This window comes from Bidens hawaiensis, unplaced genomic scaffold (assembly GCF_021521415.1).
Source record: "Bidens hawaiensis isolate Kalapana, Puna unplaced genomic scaffold, B.hawaiensis_p1.1 tig00020902_1, whole genome shotgun sequence".
NCBI lineage: Eukaryota > Viridiplantae > Streptophyta > Magnoliopsida > Asterales > Asteraceae > Bidens > Bidens hawaiensis.
The window spans coordinates 132121-150669 of record NW_027493223.1 but is presented as its reverse complement, the minus strand read 5'-3'; the positions used below and the strand labels follow the sequence as shown (position 1 = coordinate 150669).

At 35.6% G+C, this 18549-nt stretch overlaps 2 protein-coding genes across 2 annotated transcripts; both read left to right on the top strand.

Annotated features, from left to right (window-relative positions):
* The first annotated feature begins 3792 nt into the window (after nucleotides 1-3792).
* On the top strand, nucleotides 3793-4665 carry LOC143562077 (uncharacterized). Its single transcript, XM_077049991.1, has one exon. The coding sequence runs from the start codon at nucleotides 3793-3795 to the stop codon at nucleotides 4663-4665; it is 873 nt and encodes a 290-aa protein (XP_076906106.1).
* A 10870-nt stretch (nucleotides 4666-15535) lies between these two features.
* Nucleotides 15536-17671, top strand: LOC143562064 (calcium-binding protein CBP-like). The gene is made up of 6 exons (XM_077049981.1): nucleotides 15536-15623; nucleotides 15703-15870; nucleotides 15960-16588; nucleotides 16651-16826; nucleotides 16919-16937; nucleotides 17557-17671. The coding sequence occupies exons 4-6, from the start codon at nucleotides 16720-16722 to the stop codon at nucleotides 17659-17661; spliced, it is 231 nt and encodes a 76-aa protein (XP_076906096.1). The 5' UTR covers nucleotides 15536-15623; nucleotides 15703-15870; nucleotides 15960-16588; nucleotides 16651-16719; the 3' UTR covers nucleotides 17662-17671.
* The last annotated feature ends 878 nt before the right edge of the window (nucleotides 17672-18549 follow it).

Genomic DNA, 18549 nt, shown 5'->3' with positions numbered 1-18549 from the left:
ATACGGCTCCACTGCTACTCCATCCCCACACTTGTCTTTTTCATTAAATTATTCCTTGGGGACCGTCTCTAGCTCAGTCTTTCTTCAAACTAGCAAAACTCAAAAATACAAAAACAAAGAAAATTACAAAAAAACTACGTTAGTGACTCAATTAATTATACAAACTCCACGGAACCTCCCCACACTTGAACTTAATCAGGAGTTTTCTCCTTGATCTGGACTCTATCTAACCCGTTTAGTTCCAACCGGAATTTATCAAACAGTAATACATCAATGATGGAACCGCAAAAAATAATATTAGAATTAAATATCAGTTGCGGGTCAGACCACCTATATTTAAACTTACCTGGCAAAAGACGAATGCGTTGTAAGTATCGAGAGGACTGGTCGTGTTTGACTTTTAATGGCTTTTTCACTCCCGTAAACCATCTTCTAAAGTATACGCAACTTCGGTTTTCAGCTAACTTATTATCATTGGCCTTATCCCGTGGTTTTGATTCCTGATCATAATTCAAAACACAGTCCACGGGCCAGTAATGGTGTTCTTCCTCTAACACCACATCCTCATCTACTCTGTCCTTTACAAGTAGGGCCTCGAAAAATGCAATATCCTCATTAACGTCCAATGTGTCTCCCCCGTCATAATCCGACAATCCATCCAACTCCAGATCAAGGAATTCATCTTCCTTTGTCAATTCATTCACAACCTCTTCCTCAACGCCAAACATCAACTCAAGTGAATCTTCCAAACCCACGTCATCCTCTATCTCTTCTTTCTTCACTAACGACCTCTGATAAGCAGCCCACTCTTCTTCATTTATCTCCTCATCAGAGTCACTCCAAAAATCAATAATAGCATGTGAAACCGGAGGTGGGACTTCAACATCCATTTTTGTCTCCGTTACTTGAATGATCTCCTCATCTGACTGCTCAACATATTCCAAGGATCTCAACCTCTCCATTTCATCTTCTTCATTCAGTCTCCTAGAAATTTTTTCTACTTGACGTTGGAGATCTGTAATAATATCCTGGTGATTTTTGAAGATGGTATCATGCTCAACGAACATCTTTTGGGTATCTGTAGCCATGTATTGGACCAACATCTTTTCTATCCTACCCATAGCAGCTACATCCTCATCAGAAAGGCTTTTAGAAAATTGATCATAATACTTCTCCTGGTTTAGCTGAAGTTGCTGATACGAATTATCAAAATAATATGGAAAAGGTCCCTGTGAAAAATTTTGCACCGGCTGCACAGAAGGGTTAGTACGATTATATGGACATGCACGAGTCATATGAAAACCAGCGCATCTATAACAAATAAAGCGAGAACCCTTGTATGGACAATCACAGTGTAAATGAGGATCACCACATGTATCACAATTAAGGTTACTATTATATGGACATTTAATGGTAAAGTGAGGTCAATTACAAATTTCACACATAATTACAAGAATATAAACAAGCAAAAGACACGGACAATTAGACACCTACGACTCACAATAAAAAAAATAATAAACACGTAAAAAGCTATCTAACTAAAACCCTAAAAACTCAAAAGCAAAAACACAATAGCACATATATAGCAAGTAAGTCCAATCAAAACTAATAACGCAATCACCAAGAGTCCCCGGCAACGGCACCAAAAACTTGATGTGCTAAAAGTAGTTATAAAATAAATAACTAAAATTATACTAATCTAGACACTAAGTAATACTCTAGACCCTTAAACTACTAACCAGCAAGTGAACCGGTCGACTCTAGTACAGCTAAGTAAGTCCGGATATCGAACCCACGAGACTCTTTAAATTACGAAACTAGCAAATTAGACTCGATTACAAGACACGACTATTTATTAATAATATTTGAGGGGGATTTTAATACTAATAACTAAGATTTAATAATAATTAACTATGATTACTTTAATTAAACTATTAATAAACTAATTAATATAATAATAAAACAAACCCTAATTATTATAATAATAATTAAACATAATCATTACTTATTAATTAATTAATAAAACTTAAACCCTAATTAATTTTAACTAATAAACAATTTAAAACTTGGATTAATTCAGATGATGAAAATAACTACCCAGGCTAGAATCCCCAAAGTTACGGCTATTAATTAAATGAAAAATGCAAGTTATGGAACTGGGATCATAAAATAGACCCTTGCCAGAAAACCCGAACAGGACCCTTGAACTTCAAGAAGACGCCTATGGATTCCTAACAAGTTTTAAGACTCACCAGTTTTATATTAAACTTCCTTACGATTATTTAATCGCTTATGTCTAAGTATCTTTTATAACGAAAACCTACCTTACAGCGCGAAATTCAAAAGATAGCAAAGCAAACTCAATTAATTTAATATACTAAGCTGACAATCAAATCTAGACGGACTCCTTACGAAGAAATAAATCTAGCAATCCCGACAAGCAAAGATCTATTAATAGCCTATCACTTTACAGTTTTTTAGACTAGCAGCTCACTTTTATCTGTTTAATTGATTTTATTGTTTCTATGATTTTAATGCATATTAATCACAAACAAGTCAAGAACACACAGTAAATGACCTAACAAAACCCTATCTTATGAAACAATCAACAAGGGCAATGTGAAACAATAAATTCAAGTAAACAAAACCAAGTAATCATACGCATCAACTAAATCAAACCAACCGTTTACTTAGAACATAAAATCCATAACGAAACGAAATCCAAATAAAATCAAACCAAACTAAGGTTCATCACGACCTAGGAAGTCTATGGAATTTAGCCTAGCATCATAAAGTCTAAATCAAACAAAACAAATAATAATGAAAACATGGTGAAAGTATAGAGAGCGGGGAATCGAAGATGATAAAACCCGTAAACTCGAACGTGAGCGTGTAGCTCTTCACCGGATGTCTTCTTGCCTTCAAAATCACCAACAAAGCTCAAAAATATGCTCCAAGAACTCTCCAAAATCGGCTAAGTGTTTCAGGTTATGTTAGGTTTAAGTTAAAAGTGTTTAAATAACCAAAACAAGGCCCGACATTAAGCGAAAACGAAATTAATTAAGCCCGGTGTTGCCTAGGCGCCGCGCGGAGGGCATTTGGCCTTCCCCCTTCGCGCGGCGCGGCATGCTCTTTCATGGGACCGGCCCGGTCTGACCGGTTCTCTGTTTTGACTCTTCCTGACGCGTTCCGGATCTCTGTTTCGGCTCGTTTTAGCTCGTTTTTCGCCCTTTTTAGTCACGATCAACTCCCGGATTCTACGACACACAAAAACGTTAGTAGTATACAAATCTTGATTAAAAACGAACAAAAATAATTAAAATATTAAATAAAATAAACAAAGGAAACATATATATTTAGCATTATATCAATGATCATCCTTGGTTCGCAGACATTGCGAATTTTCTCGCGAGTGGGATCGTTTTGAAGGGCCTTACTCACCAGCAAAAGAAGAAATTCTTTTCTGATGTTAAGCATTATTTTTGGGAGGATCCCTATTTCTTTCGTGTCGGAGCTGATCAGCTCGTGCGTAGGTGTGTGTACGGTGATGAAGCACGCAAAATCTTGAGTCACTGCCACGAGGGCCCGACCGGAGGACACCATGGAGCCACATCCACCGCGAAGAAGGTCTTTGACGCCGGTTTCTTTTGGCCAACCATCTTCCGTGATGCTCATGACATGGTGAAGTCTTGTGATGCTTTCCAAAGGGCAAGCAACATCTCATCACGAGACGAGATGCCCCAGCGATCGATTCAGGTTTGCGAGGTTTTTGATGTGTGGGGCATCGATTTCATGGGACCTTTCCCGACTTCTTTCAGCCCCCGTTACATCCTAGTAGCAGTTGACTATGTTTTAAAGTGGGCCGAGGCACAAGCCTTGCCCACTAATGACGCTAGGTCGGTGGTGAAATTCTTGAAGAAGTTGTTTTCTCGCTTTGGTGCCCTCAAAGCATTGATCAGTGATCGTGGGACTCATTTCTGTAATGGCCAGTTGGAAAAGGCATTGTCCCGATATGGTGTTCATCATCGCTTTTATACACCATATCACCCGCAGACGAGCGGGCAGGTCGAGGTCACCAATCGGGGTATCAAAAGAATCCTTGAAAAGACGGTTAGTCAAAACCGTAAGGATTGGTCCGAGAAGCTGGATGATGCATTATGGGCTTTTCGTACCGCCTACAAAACACCGATTGGGATGACATCGTTTAAATTGGTGTACGGGAAGGCGTGTCATCTCCCTGTTGAGCTTGAGCATAAAGCCTATTGGGCTTTGAAAAGTGCTAATATTGATCTTTCATGTGCGGGCAAAAACAGGTTTGGTCAGATTCATGAGCTTGAGGAATTGAGAGGCCAAGCTTATGAAAATTCGAAAATTTACAAGGAGAGGACCAAAAGGCTTCATGATGCCCGCTTGAAGGACCAAAAACAATTCCAAGTGGGCGATCGTGTGTTGCTTTACAATTCTCGCCTTCGTTTATTCCCTGGGAAATTGAAATCCCGATGGTCCGACCCTTTTAGTGTGAGGCAAGTATTCGACTATGGAACCGTTGAAATCGGCCATGAGGATGGACGCATCTTCAAGGTGAACGGTCATCGTTTGAAGCACTATTTGGGTGAGCTGGTCGAGGTTGCATCGGAGGTTCTCGCCCTCCACCCTATGAAATAAGTGTGGGGAGTGTGAGTCTAGCTATCGACTCCTTCAAAATTTAGCATGTTTAGGTAATTCGTAGTTTTTTTATGTGTTTTGTGTTTCTTTGTGTTTATGTTTATTTGTGTAGTACTTTGTTAGTGTGTAGACTATCTCATGGATTGTATTATGGATTTGGTTCTTTTGTTATGGTGATTTGAAATTGTTGTGTTTATTGAGCATGTCAAGGACATGTTTTGGTTTGGTTTGTTTTGTTTTGCTTTGGTTGCTTTGCCAGGTTGGTTGTTGGATGCTCACGGTCGCATGATCAGGTCTTTGGATTGTCACATTGCCGAGTCTTGGGAGTCACCTTCTGGCAGCTTTCTGGGTTTCAGGGGAGTTGTTTTTTCTCTCTTTTGCACTTTACTTTTATAGTTTTTTTGTACATCGAGGGCGTTGTACAATTCAAGTGTGGGGAGAGAATTTGAACTTTGTTTGTCTAAAATTAAATTTTTTTGCAAAACTCTTAAATAAATTTTTGTAACAAATAATAACCATTAAGCAATTTTAATTCAAACTTTAATTGCATTGTCCTGAAGCACAAATCTTTAAGACATTCAAGCCGAAAATCTTTAAAAAGACATACCTTTAAACATGACAAACAAAAAGATTCACATTCTTACTTTGCAAAAATTACCCATTCCGCCCGTTTCCGTGAGTTAGTCTCGTCAGTTGTTTTTGCTCATGTTTTTGCGGGCAATTGAGTGAGCCGGGTGATTATTGCAAAGTAGAACTTGTTTTTGGCATGCATTTCAAACCATATACACATACATAGTATAAACCATTTGAGGAATTTAGGATGAACCCATGCTTAGCCATTTTTCACTTATATTTCCCTTACCCACATTATTCCCCTAGTAGCCCATGTTTAGCCTTTTCCCGTGTTTTTCTTTTTCACCGTATTTTTATCGCCCACTTAGCCATAAAGCCTTTTATTTTTCACCCATTTTTGGTTAGAAATCCGGTTCGGCTAAGTTAGTTTGTTTTTCATTTCATTTTCATGTGTTTTATCACTTTGGAATATTAGAAGCACAATGCTATCTCCCAAAATTTTTTATTAGTTTGTATTCATTTGTATAGTCTTTATGGAAAAAAAAGCAAAAAAAAAAGGTAAAAAAAAACGTTACAAGAAAAGAAGAGAAGAATAAGAAATTTGTTTCATCCCATATTGATGCATTTTGATTTCAAAGAGCAATTTTTGGTTCATTAGCTCTCGGTTTGTTTAGACCACTTGGTTTAGTTAGTAGTTACTTTTTATTTATAGCTAGCTTAGTTCCGGATTTTCTAGCCTTTTAGTCACTTTTCCCAAAAATTCCTCACCCTAACCCTAAGCCAAATTACAACCCTCAAGTACTCGTGTTTTATGCTATGTATGTGTCGTTTAGATTTGAGCCTTAAACAAGCCTATGCTTTGTTTGGTCATCGTCTTGGCATCGAGTGTTCTCAACATACAATATTACATGTATGATCACTAAATATAGCCGAGTGTATGAGTGAACATTGTGAGGTTTGAAAGGTGGGAATGTGATGGCAACAAATGTAATGTTCTTTAGACTATGTCTTCATTTTTAATAGGCTTGTCTGGAAACATCAATAGTGCTTGCTTGTAAATCTTTTAAAAACTTTGAATGATTATTGCTTACGGGTTATTCTTGTTTTTGTGGAGTTTGTTTTATTTGCTTGAGGACAAGAAAAGTTCAAGTGTGGGGATGTTTGATGTAACACAAAGTGTACACCTTTTAGCATCAAATTATCCTCTTATTTTGGTAAAACTCCATGAAAATTCGTTGTATTAGGTACTTATTTGAGTTATTTATGAATTTGCAGGTCCGGGCGCCCGCTCGACGAAGAAACGATGAAAAGATGGCGTTTTTTCGGACAAAAATCAAGAATCTGCCAAAAGTGCATGACCATGCTAAGAAAGTGCATGACCATGCTGAGCCGGTGCATGACCATGCTAAGGAAGTGTATGACCATGCTGACGAAACTGCACCATCATGCGCTTTAAGTGCACCACCATGCACCTTTATTGGAACCCGTGCACATCTGATACTGTGCCAAAGTGCATGACCATGCTATGAGAGTGCATGACCATGCACCTTTATTGGAACCCGTGCATATCTACTATCGTGCCAAAAGTGAAACTGCACCATCATGCACATTTTGTGCACCACCGTGCACCTCCGAGGGCACGAGCCCGTGCACTATCCGATGCTGAGAACAAGACACATCAACTTTGAAAGTGCACTAGCTAGTGCCGGAAATGCATGACCATGCACTTTTTGTGCATGACCGTGCACTTTTTTGGAACCCGCAACTCTGAGCCGCCGAAAGTGAAAGTTTGACTTACCCAAAATAGTGCTCGACCATGCACTTTTTGTGCATGACCATGCACTTTGACCAGAAGCTTATAAACACTTATTTTCACTTCATTTTAGTGTGTGGAGCCTTGGTGATTCTCTCTCAACCCTTGAAAATTAGTTTATGTGTTCCTTGAGAGTTTGAAGGCTTCCACCATCCTCAAGATCCATCATTCCATTCTTCAATTCTTGCTTGATCTTAGTTTTCATTCCATTGTTCTTGAACATGTTTTGTAAGCTTATTTCTAGTTTGATTGTAGTTGTATTAAGCCTTATGGGCTAATTACTTTTGCTATCTAGACAATGTTGAAACTCTTATTAATGTGATATATTATCTATGCATGATTTTGGTAAAGTGGTTTTCTTTCAAGAATATGGTTGAATTTATAAGTTGATATTGATGGTGTTCATGCTTGTTATGTTACATAACCTTGTTAGTTTTGCAAATTTTTAGGCATTCATGTTGGAAAACTATGTTCTAGATGTTTGTTTGTAAACTTTGAATGTTCATAAAATCTTTGTTTACATTACTAAGTTAGGAATGACTAGTAAAAAATAACTTGGTTATATAATTATTGATGAGTATGAAACCCTACACTTTATATTGGAAAATTGATGAGTGTTGTTATGATTCTTGACTTGGTGATGACTTGCTAGTTTCATAAGTTTATATTAATTTCATGAATTTGGCTACTTTAGTGTAATCTTAGGTGGTTAGAATTTTGTTGATGCTAGTTTTCCTTTGATTATGAGACTTTGTTGTTTTGACAAACAAGTTAGTCTATGTTTATCTCTTGATTGAAAACCCATCATGATGATTATTTGCTAGTATTAGGTTGCTTTATTGTAATCTAGTATTTATGTTTAGATTCATGATGTTTTACCATATTATTGCTATTTTATCATATTAGTAGAGTGGATTCATATCTAGGTAGTTTGTTGGATTGATTATATTCTTGTGTTTTTACTTGCTTATTTTCATTGTATGCAAATTTAGTTAATTAAAATTCAACTTAAGATTTACTTGATCGGTTGGTCATTTACAAAGATATAGTACTAGATATTTGTCGTGTCCATGGATTGATACTCAGTTCTTACCGACACTTTATTTCAAATGATAGGTACACTTGCCTTTCATGTGTGGTTTAGTTGTAGGTGAAAACCTATTTTAAAACCCGATTTGTGTGGAACTTTTACTAAAATTTTTATATATTTCACACACGTCAACATGTAACTAACCATGAAGTTGTGCAGGATTCCAGTATTAGTCCGGCTATTCAATAGGAATTGTAGAAGATGAAGGAATTAATCTCCATCGTACCGTCAATAGTCCAGCCGATTCCGGAAGTGTCTTTAAGCAGCCACATGATCTCAAGATTCAAACTCCCCATATGTGATGCTGAGATCCCGAAGCGAATCCAGACTCGAAGCAAGAAGCTGTCTGATGGAACCACATATCCTGAAGAGCATGTTTCCCAATACCGAGAGAGAATGGAGATCAACCCCATAACTCATAATCTCAAGGAAGCCTGCTTATGCAAGGGCTTTGGCTCAACACTCACTAGAGCTGCATCGAAATGGCTCCTAAGTGTCCCTCCTTTCTCTATTAAATATTTTGCTCATTTAGTTAATTTGTATAATAACCAATTTTCTTACAATAGAAGTTTTGAAAGGTTAACCAGTGATTTTTATAGAGTAACACATGACAATGATGAAACCATGAGGGATTTCGTCAGAAAATTCAACAGGGAAGCTCTAGAGGTCACAAACTTAGATGTTGCAACGGTTGTGCAAGCTTTCAAAATGGGTCTCAAGAAATATACTCATTTCTATGAGGATCTCGTGATGAATTGATGTTGTGTGTTGAGTGGTTAAAAATGGGAGATTTAGCTTTCGCACAAGATCGTGTTTTAAATTTATAAAAGTGATTTCTACTAAGAATAAACACGCACAAAATAGGCAAGTGTATCTATTGTATATGTAAAATAGTATTGGTAAGAACAAAGTATCGATCCGTGGACACAAATGATTCTAATAATGAATCTTCGTTTTAGTTCAATCGGAGAGTTTTAATCATTTTGGGTTTGATTTTTAAAGTTTTTATAAATTAGGAATACTTATATATTTAATATGTAGGTAACAAGAAGAAAAATTCTAAATGAGTAATTCAATTATATGAAGGTTACCATCTAAGATCAAGAATCCACTTCATTCTTCCTTGATGATTAATAAGTAAACATGTGATAAACTTGCCTTAATAATATATGATAGAATAGTCCCTCATTTCTAGGTGAACATATTCTATGACATAAAAGAAAGTAGCATGCGTATTTTCAAGTCCATCCTTGCTTAATCTCATACTATCACTAGAATGTCAATTTAAGTAGGCAAGTAGTTTAATAAAGTAGAAAGATGAGGATTGACTTCAATTTCTCAAATACCAATTCTAACAACTTTGGGTGATTGTAGTTAACTCACACAACCTCCCTTGGTTGATTTAATTAGGTTATAGTTACAAATTCCATTAACATATGATTTATTTAACTAGCATGATAAGGTATTAACAATGTTATTTCAGAATTATCAAAACTAGAGAAATAGATCATAACTTATATATCATCATTTCTAAGTACATTATAATGATCAATGTTTTTATCTTGAATAAGTCATCAAGGTATTCTTTTTACCGTTTCTAGTCTCCAAGAACATGATTGAATCATGAATGATTGTTAATCATCAACCTTGATTTATTGGATTAAAGTGATAAAACATTTCTTCATCAACAGATAATTGCAAAATAACCATGTACTTTACTAAACTAAATCACATATTTAATATAATCATCAAGTAAAACAAAGCTTCTTTATAGAAATTAGATGGTAAATGGAGTTTAGCTCATAATGAGCATGGTTATGAACATTAAAAGAGATGAAGATAACAAACACATGATCAAACTAGAACAATCTAACCAAATATAGATGAATCTTCCTTCTTCAATGGTGATGGATGATGTTGATGGATGATGGTGATGATAACCTCCAAGCCTTTAAACTCTCCACAAGTATATGAGTGTAAAGTGAGTGTTTTTATAAGAGAAACCAGTATAGAAGTTTTCTTCAAACACACCAAATGAGTGTAACATGCTCCTCTATTTATATGCTGTCTGGGTGCTCAGGAACGGCCCCGTGCCTTAGGAGGCACGCCCCTGTGTCCATCTGTCCACTCGCATTTAATGCTCTGCAGATCGTGCATGATGACTCACCGGGGGCGTGCTTCATGAGGCACGACCCCATGTTTTTGGGTGTCTGCTATATCTTCTTTTGTCTTTTCTGAAAGGTGACCATGGCCCTATGCCTACTGGGGCACGGGCTCCTGTCCAGTTGTCCAATATTTTGTCTTTTCTTGCAGATTTTTGTCTTTTCTTACACATGAAAACATGGGGGCGTGTTTAGTGTTTTCTTGGGTTTTCTTTGATTCTTCTTTGGATTTTCGTTCGTTTCTTCATTTGAGGCTTGGGTTTACTTGAAAATACATTTTATCATGGTAAGTAGCTATTTGAACTTATTATTTGATAGAAGTTGAAGTGTTTAGAGACTTTTTGATGCTAAAAAGATGTATATTTTTATATACATCAAACATCCCCACACTTAAAGCTTGCTTGTCCTTGAGCAAGCTACTTATAAATATTCTCTAAAAATAGCAAGTTAGGACCATAGTGTAAACATACCCAACAGAGTTTCAAGAAAATGGGAACAAAATAACCAACCTTAAATCATCAGAATATATGTAGTGATATATATAAAAAAAAAGCGATTTATGCTTCTGTTTATGCAAAATGTCACGTTCTCACAATATTCACTCACTATTGGTTTTATATCTGATCATAATTGTGATGTATGTATGTGAACACTCTTAGCCAAAATGTGACATGTGATAAATAAGCTTGTAACAAGTTCAAATCGCCACCTTTTGGAAGGGTTGCATAGATCAAAAGGTAATATAGGTTGGTTTTGTGTGAGTATGGATTTGGTATTTTGTGGTGGTTCAAGGATTTAGGTTGTCACACCCCGGCCAAAGGCAGTAGAACATGTCGAGGTTCAACAGATTGCTCTAGAACACTATGACACTATTAAAGTGACAATATATACTCAACTTGTTTATTCCATTCAATAATCACAAATACAACTTGTCACACATAAAATACAAACAATTTCATATAATCACTGAATTCATTAAACTATCCTAAAGGTATGAACTAAGTGATGAGTCTTCAATCCTCACGAGCAACCTAAGAGTAAACCTGTAACATGCGTAAAATAGATTTGATCAACACGAATGTTGGTGAGCAATACACTAGTTATGACATATGTATATAGCGAGGTAAAAATCACAATTCACATGTGTAAATAGAATAATGCAACAACCATTGTGAATGTAAAGTAAATAACTATGGCTCCTTTCTATTTGGTAACAACCAAAATACTCTGAGAATGAGGCCCTATTCTACTAGCACAAGGCTAAAGTAGTTAGGGGTGCGTATGATCATACTTATTGAGACTCAACAACAACATTAAAATAAACACTTGTGCACATAATCAATTTGAGGGATAAACAAAGATCGAGCAAATATTCGTATAAACACATAAGGTTGAATTGTGGATTTGATAATGAGATCATAAAACAAGTAAGTTTGAATATGGTACACATGCCACCCCCAAAAGTATAAAAGCGTAAAAAGGGGGAGTGTGATTACTCACATGAAATAAGTAAATTGAAAGATTAGTTTGCGGTAAAACGGAAAGGTAAGTTCAACGAGCAAGACCAAGATTAAGAGGGTCTTGAGTTAGTAGATGGTCTTAAAAGCTTTAAAGTAAAATAACATGACAAGTAAGATAGATAATTAAAGTCTGAGGGTTAAAGTGTAAATATATAAGAAATTAAAGTAATGGTTTTTGAAAAGTAAGTTTGCTCGAAATCGGGTGTCGGTATTCTATTCATTAGTTTTAGTTAACCTTTGTTAAGTAAATATGTGGGGATTGGTTTAATGCAATAGTGTACGACCCCTTGTTAGATATACCAAAATGGGATTTTAACGACTGTTCGGTTAGTTGGTTCGGGTCTTGATAAATTTTAAAGTCTGAAACCGACATTCCAAAGTGATAAATATCATGAGATAAATTGTTTACAATAGAAACTTAAATAATGTTAGAAGTTCTATTAAGGAGAAACTCCACACATCGATGTTAAGCGAGTGTTCGGTTTTATCGTTCCAAGCTTGTTATAAGATCAAGTTGGATCCGACATACCAAATACTTTAAGAAAACATTTATAATTAGTTTGTAAAAGATCTTAAAAAGAAAATGTGAGATTCGGTGGCCCGAAACACAACTAGCGTGTTTTAAGCAAGTGAACTCGATTTAGTTTGGTTTGGTTGGTTCAAAACTTGGTATGTGACCAAGCTTGGGTCCACCAACTCCATATTATAAAAACAAATACTAAAATGTAAATAAAAGAACTTAAACACTTAAATCTTACATACAACTTGTTTTAAAACAATTAAATAAAGAGTTAAACGAGAGTTCGGTTTCGGCTCGGTCCTTGAGTCAGAATGAAACCGAGGATGGTTGCCACATACCCAATACCATGGAACTCATCAAGTAACTTTAGAAATTATAATACACAAATCTTACATGCAACACATTATTAAATGAATTTAAATATATAAAGCATTTAAACGAGAGTTTGGTCTTGGTTCGGCCCTTGACTCGGAATAAGACCGAGGATGGTTACCACATACCCAATACCATAGAACTTATCAAAATAAACTTAGAAATAATAATACTCAAGTCTTACATACAATATGCTAATAATAAAGTATTTAAACAAAAGTTCAGTTTTGGTTCGATTCTTGACTCGGAATGAAACCGAAGATGGTAACCATATACCCAAATACCATTAAACTGTTAAAATGATTTGGAAACTAAAATAATTAAGAACTAAACAATATTAACAATCTTAAACAAAATTAATGCATAAATTAAAGTGTTTAACAAGGATTATAATAATCCTCCATGTAGCCTTACCTAGCAATACACCTAAACCGACATGACAGGAGAAGGGAAAACCAAGGAAACAAGGGAAGTATGTTTTATACAAGATATAATACAAGCTTTGATTAACAAGAATTAGTTAGAAAATAAATAATAGCATTAGTTTGACCTTGAAGAGTCAAACTATCAAGAACTTGAAGAATGGATACTTCGATCTTAGATTGAGAGAGTTTGGAGAAGAAGGAGCAAACCAAAATTGGCGTATGAGACTTGTTTTTATAGTGGAAAAAGTATAAGTTACTCATAAGAGCTATATATGCATTTGATTGGTTAAAAATGGTTAAACAATGCACAAAATAAACAAAAAACGAGCTGGTGATCTGCAGACTGGTCTAGGCGCTGCGCGACCACCCCGACCCTTAGTGGCCGTGTGGCGGGGTGGGGTTTGGTCTCCATCTTTGATTATTTGTCGATTTAGGTCCCTGAAGTTCGTTTTGAGTCGTTTTTAGCCATAAAATGGTGTTTTAAGGTACCGAAAAGGACGTTTCGTGATCCAACAAGTGTGAAACAAATTTGTAACATAAAAACCACTATTTTTATTAATAAAAAAGAATCCGAAAGATAAAACAGGTCAGGTTTACCTTACAAAAACATTTACGAATTAAACCGAAAATGACGAATGTCACAGTCTTCCCTTCTTTAGGAAATTTCGTCCCGAAATTAAAATAAACTTAAGAAAAAGAGATAATTATTAACGAATGTTGTTTTTCTAATAGTAAGAAGAAAAATTTTAAGTGAGAAAAATAACGTCAAATCCTTGCATGACTCGAAAAACGTCACAAATGAAACATAATAAAGGTACTTATATATAGAATGTACCAGCGGCGTATCCACCATGCCTTTATCATCTTGCATTTAGACTGATTTTCTGCTATCATTCTCGGATCTGAGTTATCGCACACAACCGCAATTGTTGTGTCTTCCATATGAGGATTTCGATAATTAAGTGTGCACCCATAATTATTTAGATCGTCGTATGATCCACATGGTTCGTTCCATTGTGTGGCTTAAAAGACATATTTATTTTAAAATCTTTAAATGTTAGAAACGTAAAAAAAATCTGTTGAATTTTACCAATATTGAGAAACCAATACTAGCGATAGTCTTCAATATTCACGAGCAACCTAAGAGTAAACCTGTAACATGCGTAAAATAGATTTTATCAACACGAATGTTGGTGAGCAATACACTAGTTTTGACATATGTATATAGCGAGGCAAAAATCACAATTCACATGTGTAAATAGAATAATGCAACAACCATTGTAAATGTAAAGTAAATAAATGTGGCTCCTTTCTATTTGGTAACAGCCAAAATACTCGGAGAATGAGGCCCTATTCTACTAGCATAAGGCTAAAGTAGTTAGGGGTGCGTATGATCATACTTATCGAGGCTCAACAACAACATAAAAATGAACACTCGTGCACATAATCAATTTGAGGAATAAACAAAGATCGAGAAAATATTCGTACAAACACATAATGTTGAATTGTGGATTTGATAATGAGATCATAAAACAAGTAAGTTTGAATATGGTACACATAACACCCCCAAAAGTATAAAAGCGTAAAAAGGGGGAGTGTGATTACTCACATGAAATAAGTAACTTGAAGGATTAGTTTGGGGTAAAACGGAAAGGTAAGTTCAATGAGCACGACATAGATTAAGAGGGTCTTGAGTTAGTAGATGGTCTTAAAAGCTTTAAAGTAAAATAACATGAAAAGTAAGCTTGATAACTAAAGTCTGAGGGTTAAAGTGTAAATACATAAGAATATATATATATATATATATATATATATATATATATATATATATATATTCTCTTGTCTATAACATTTATATAAAAATATTCGCGTTGTTATTAAAACGGAAACAATCTATGGTGATTTACAAAGAGTTGTCGGTTTCGCATAAAAAGTTCAATTTGTATTTTGGTCCACAAAATTTCATAAATATTTTTACCTTTTCAATTTAAATTTAGTGGTTATGATACTTTCAACTTCAAACGTAATGTTGGTCAAGTTCCTTTAAAAGCGCAACCGCAAGTCACCGAACACCCTCACTCAAACTATCACCACAATCAACTTGTTGCTACTACTATTATCATCGCTACAACTCCCTCCACTACCATGTATCCACACTCAATTGATTTTGCCCCAACCATGAAGAGAAACAACACCTAGCTCACCTAAACTATGGCCTCACCAACTCAAACTCCATGTGAATCCAAGAAAAAGATCTTGTATTTTTATTTTGCATATTCTAATTATGATCAACGTGTGTTATTTATGTGTTGAATTGTTGAAGGAGGTATGTGTTTTAATATTATTTTTTATAATGTTTTAATTTTGCAAAGTGGTGAAACTTTTTGTGACGTGTAGGTGGATGATATTAGGCCCGATTTTAAATCCGACCTTGATGCCTTAAAAAGGTTTGTTTTTGGAAGGACCATGCCCAAACAAGTCGGGTCTGCAGTATTCATATATATTCTTTTATTGTATTTGTATGATATAATGAAGGCTAATTATTTGATATCTACTTGATAGAACTAACTAATGCCGACTGCAATGGAACATGCTCTTGTTTGTATATTAACCCAGAGTCGCTCTGTTGACATTCTGAGGTCTGCTCATGTTGCTAAGGAATAACATAAACCATACATTGTGGTTTTTGTGAGAATTAACATGGTTGATAAGTCGACTAACCTTGCCAAGGTAAGCAAACATCAACCAATCAGTTTTCGCCATTTGGCATAAACTCGTGTGTTCATGAAAAGAACCTAAGCCCGAATCCAATTTTGCAGGTGGCTTACTGTCTTCAACAGCATGATATCAATGCTATGATGGCTGCATGCGACATGTTTACTTTTAATTTTGTAATATTCTCACTTATGCTCAAGCCAAACCATGTTCAAAGCTTGACTCGATTCGAGAACGAGCTGATCTTGAGTATCTCACTTATGACTTGGTTCTTTTACACTCTTCATAATAAAGGGTTATTCACGAATCAAGCCAGGGTGAGTTCAAGCTCAAGCTCGAAATTAAACGAGGTAGCTCCACTAGGCTCGAGCTCGATTTTAAAGTTAAACGAGCCTGAGATCTAGCTAACGAGCCGACCAATAACCCGAACCGAGCTTGGGTCGAGTTTGGCTCTGAAATGAACTTGATTTATTTTGTAACCACAATCGTTGATTAGGAAAATCCAGAAATTACGAAATCAGTTATTGGTTAGATTATAACCGAACCAATCCACGCACATTATTAATCAGGCCTATAAGGATTTACCGAGTCAAATGTGCTTGACCTGATCCATTTTGACCCGTCTAAAACTAAACATTCATTAAAGTTTTTGTATTAACTTTTTATGTTCTTGTTTATTATGTCAGGACCTAAAGAGTTCACTCAAGTTTTCTACAGTTTGTAGAGCTGGAGGGTGAGTTTTAATTTAAAATGCTAATTTATTTATCATCATTTTGAAACTTTTATTTGTTTTAGGCAAATTTTGAGAAATTAGATCGAGACCGAAGTGGCAAGATCGATATTAATGAACTAAGAGAGGCATTTATGACTTTGGGGTTTGCGGTTTCTCCTGTGGTTTTGGGTTTATTGGTTTCCAAGTTTGACAAAAGTGGCGGAAAGAATAAGGCGATCGAATATGATAATTTCATCGAGTATGCTTATATAATTCATTATTGGTTTTGAATTTTCTTTTCTTTTTTTGGAATGGCTAGCAATGTTTATGTTTTGTGTTTGATGATTTCAGGTGCTTCTTGACTGTTAAGGTATGTAACAAACTTTACATATTTGAAAATTGATATTCTCTTCACAGAAAGTCGGGTTGTAACGGGTTGGGTAATTGTGTTGACCCACAAACATTTTTCTCCATTTTTGGTCAAACTTATCCGGGTAAAGGGTCATATGTGTTTTAGTCAAACCAAGTCGGGTCATATGGGCTTGATCAAATCTGGCTGGGTCATTTGGGTTTTGGTCAAACCAGGTTGGGTAATAATGGGTCATATGTGCTTGGTCAAACCAAGTCGGGTAACGCGCCATATGTGTTTGGTCAAACAAAGTCAGGTAATGGGTCATATGTGTTTGGTCAAACCAGGATGGGTCATTTGGGTTTTGGTCAAACCAGGTTAGGTAAATGGGACATATGCGTTTGGTCAATCCAAGTCGGGTAGCGGGTCATATGTGTTTGGTTAAACCAGGTTGGGTAACGGGTCATATGCGTTTTGGTCAAAACTGACTTGAGGATACTCTTTAGGCGTTCAAAAGTTAGTTTAAATGAATTTGAACCCGTTTAACTCATTTGGCCCATTTCCTTTTTAGTTGAAGTGTTTTGACTTTAATAGTCAAAGTGTATTATGAAAGTTAACATTTGTTATTTGATGACCGCAGGGGCTAACAGACAAGTTCAAGGAGAAGGACACAGCCTACTCCTGGAATGCTACATTTACGTACGAAGTGTTCATGTTGACAGTTTTACCCTTCCTCATTGCTTAGAGTTTTAGTGACGGAATTAATAACCGGTCCCGGTTCCTACCTTACCCGGTTCCTAAAAGTTGGCATTTCGGGGCATCGGTTCGGTTCGGGAACCGAACCCGTTCCTAAGTGGAACAGGTGCCATTTTCTACCCGGTGTGAAAAAAACCGGTTCCGAGCCGGTTCGGGTTTTTCAACTGTACCCGATTTGTGCACGTCTAATTGTTGCTAAGGAAGCAATTCAGGAAGCTATCATAATTCATTCGTGAATCGATGGAAATTTTAAAAAAAAATTTATGGTTTGATAATTTGGTTAGATCCGGAGACGGTTAGCGAGGTTTGTGTAAATTCGGTTTGGTTGCGGACATGTTACAAAATTCAGAGAATTATTTATGGCATGCTGAATTTACAAAAGAAGTCTTAATCAATTTTTTATTTTTTATATCGTAAACACTAAGAATATAAATTTTGGTATAACAAATGCGGTACAATAACGAACCAAATTGCCATTGACTGAATCTTGCGCCCCCGCTGCAACGACCAGGCACTTCCACTAGTATATATATATATATATATATATATATATATATATATATATATATATATATATATAAGGTATCGAAAAAAATCATAGTACATTATTATTGTTAATGGTATCGTTGTTTATCCCAACCACATGTATTCACTTATCAGATTTCTCATTTTCACTCATCGGATTCTCGTTTTCACTTATTGGATTTCTCCTTTCCACTTATCAGAGTCCTCATTATCATGTTTCACTTATCGATTTTATTGTTAATTTAGTATATCGATTTATAGACATTAATATTTATCTTGATGAATTTTGATTTTAAATTTCATTTCATATTGTTTACCCTATAACTTTATCTATTCGATCATCTATACTTAT

Bases quoted from the DNA above. Each gene is read 5' to 3' on its own strand.
- LOC143562064 (XM_077049981.1), top strand. From the start codon at position 16,720: ATGACTTTGGGGTTTGCGGTTTCTCCTGTGGTTTTGGGTTTATTGGTT.
- LOC143562077 (XM_077049991.1), top strand. From the start codon at position 3,793: ATGGGACCTTTCCCGACTTCTTTCAGCCCCCGTTACATCCTAGTAGCA.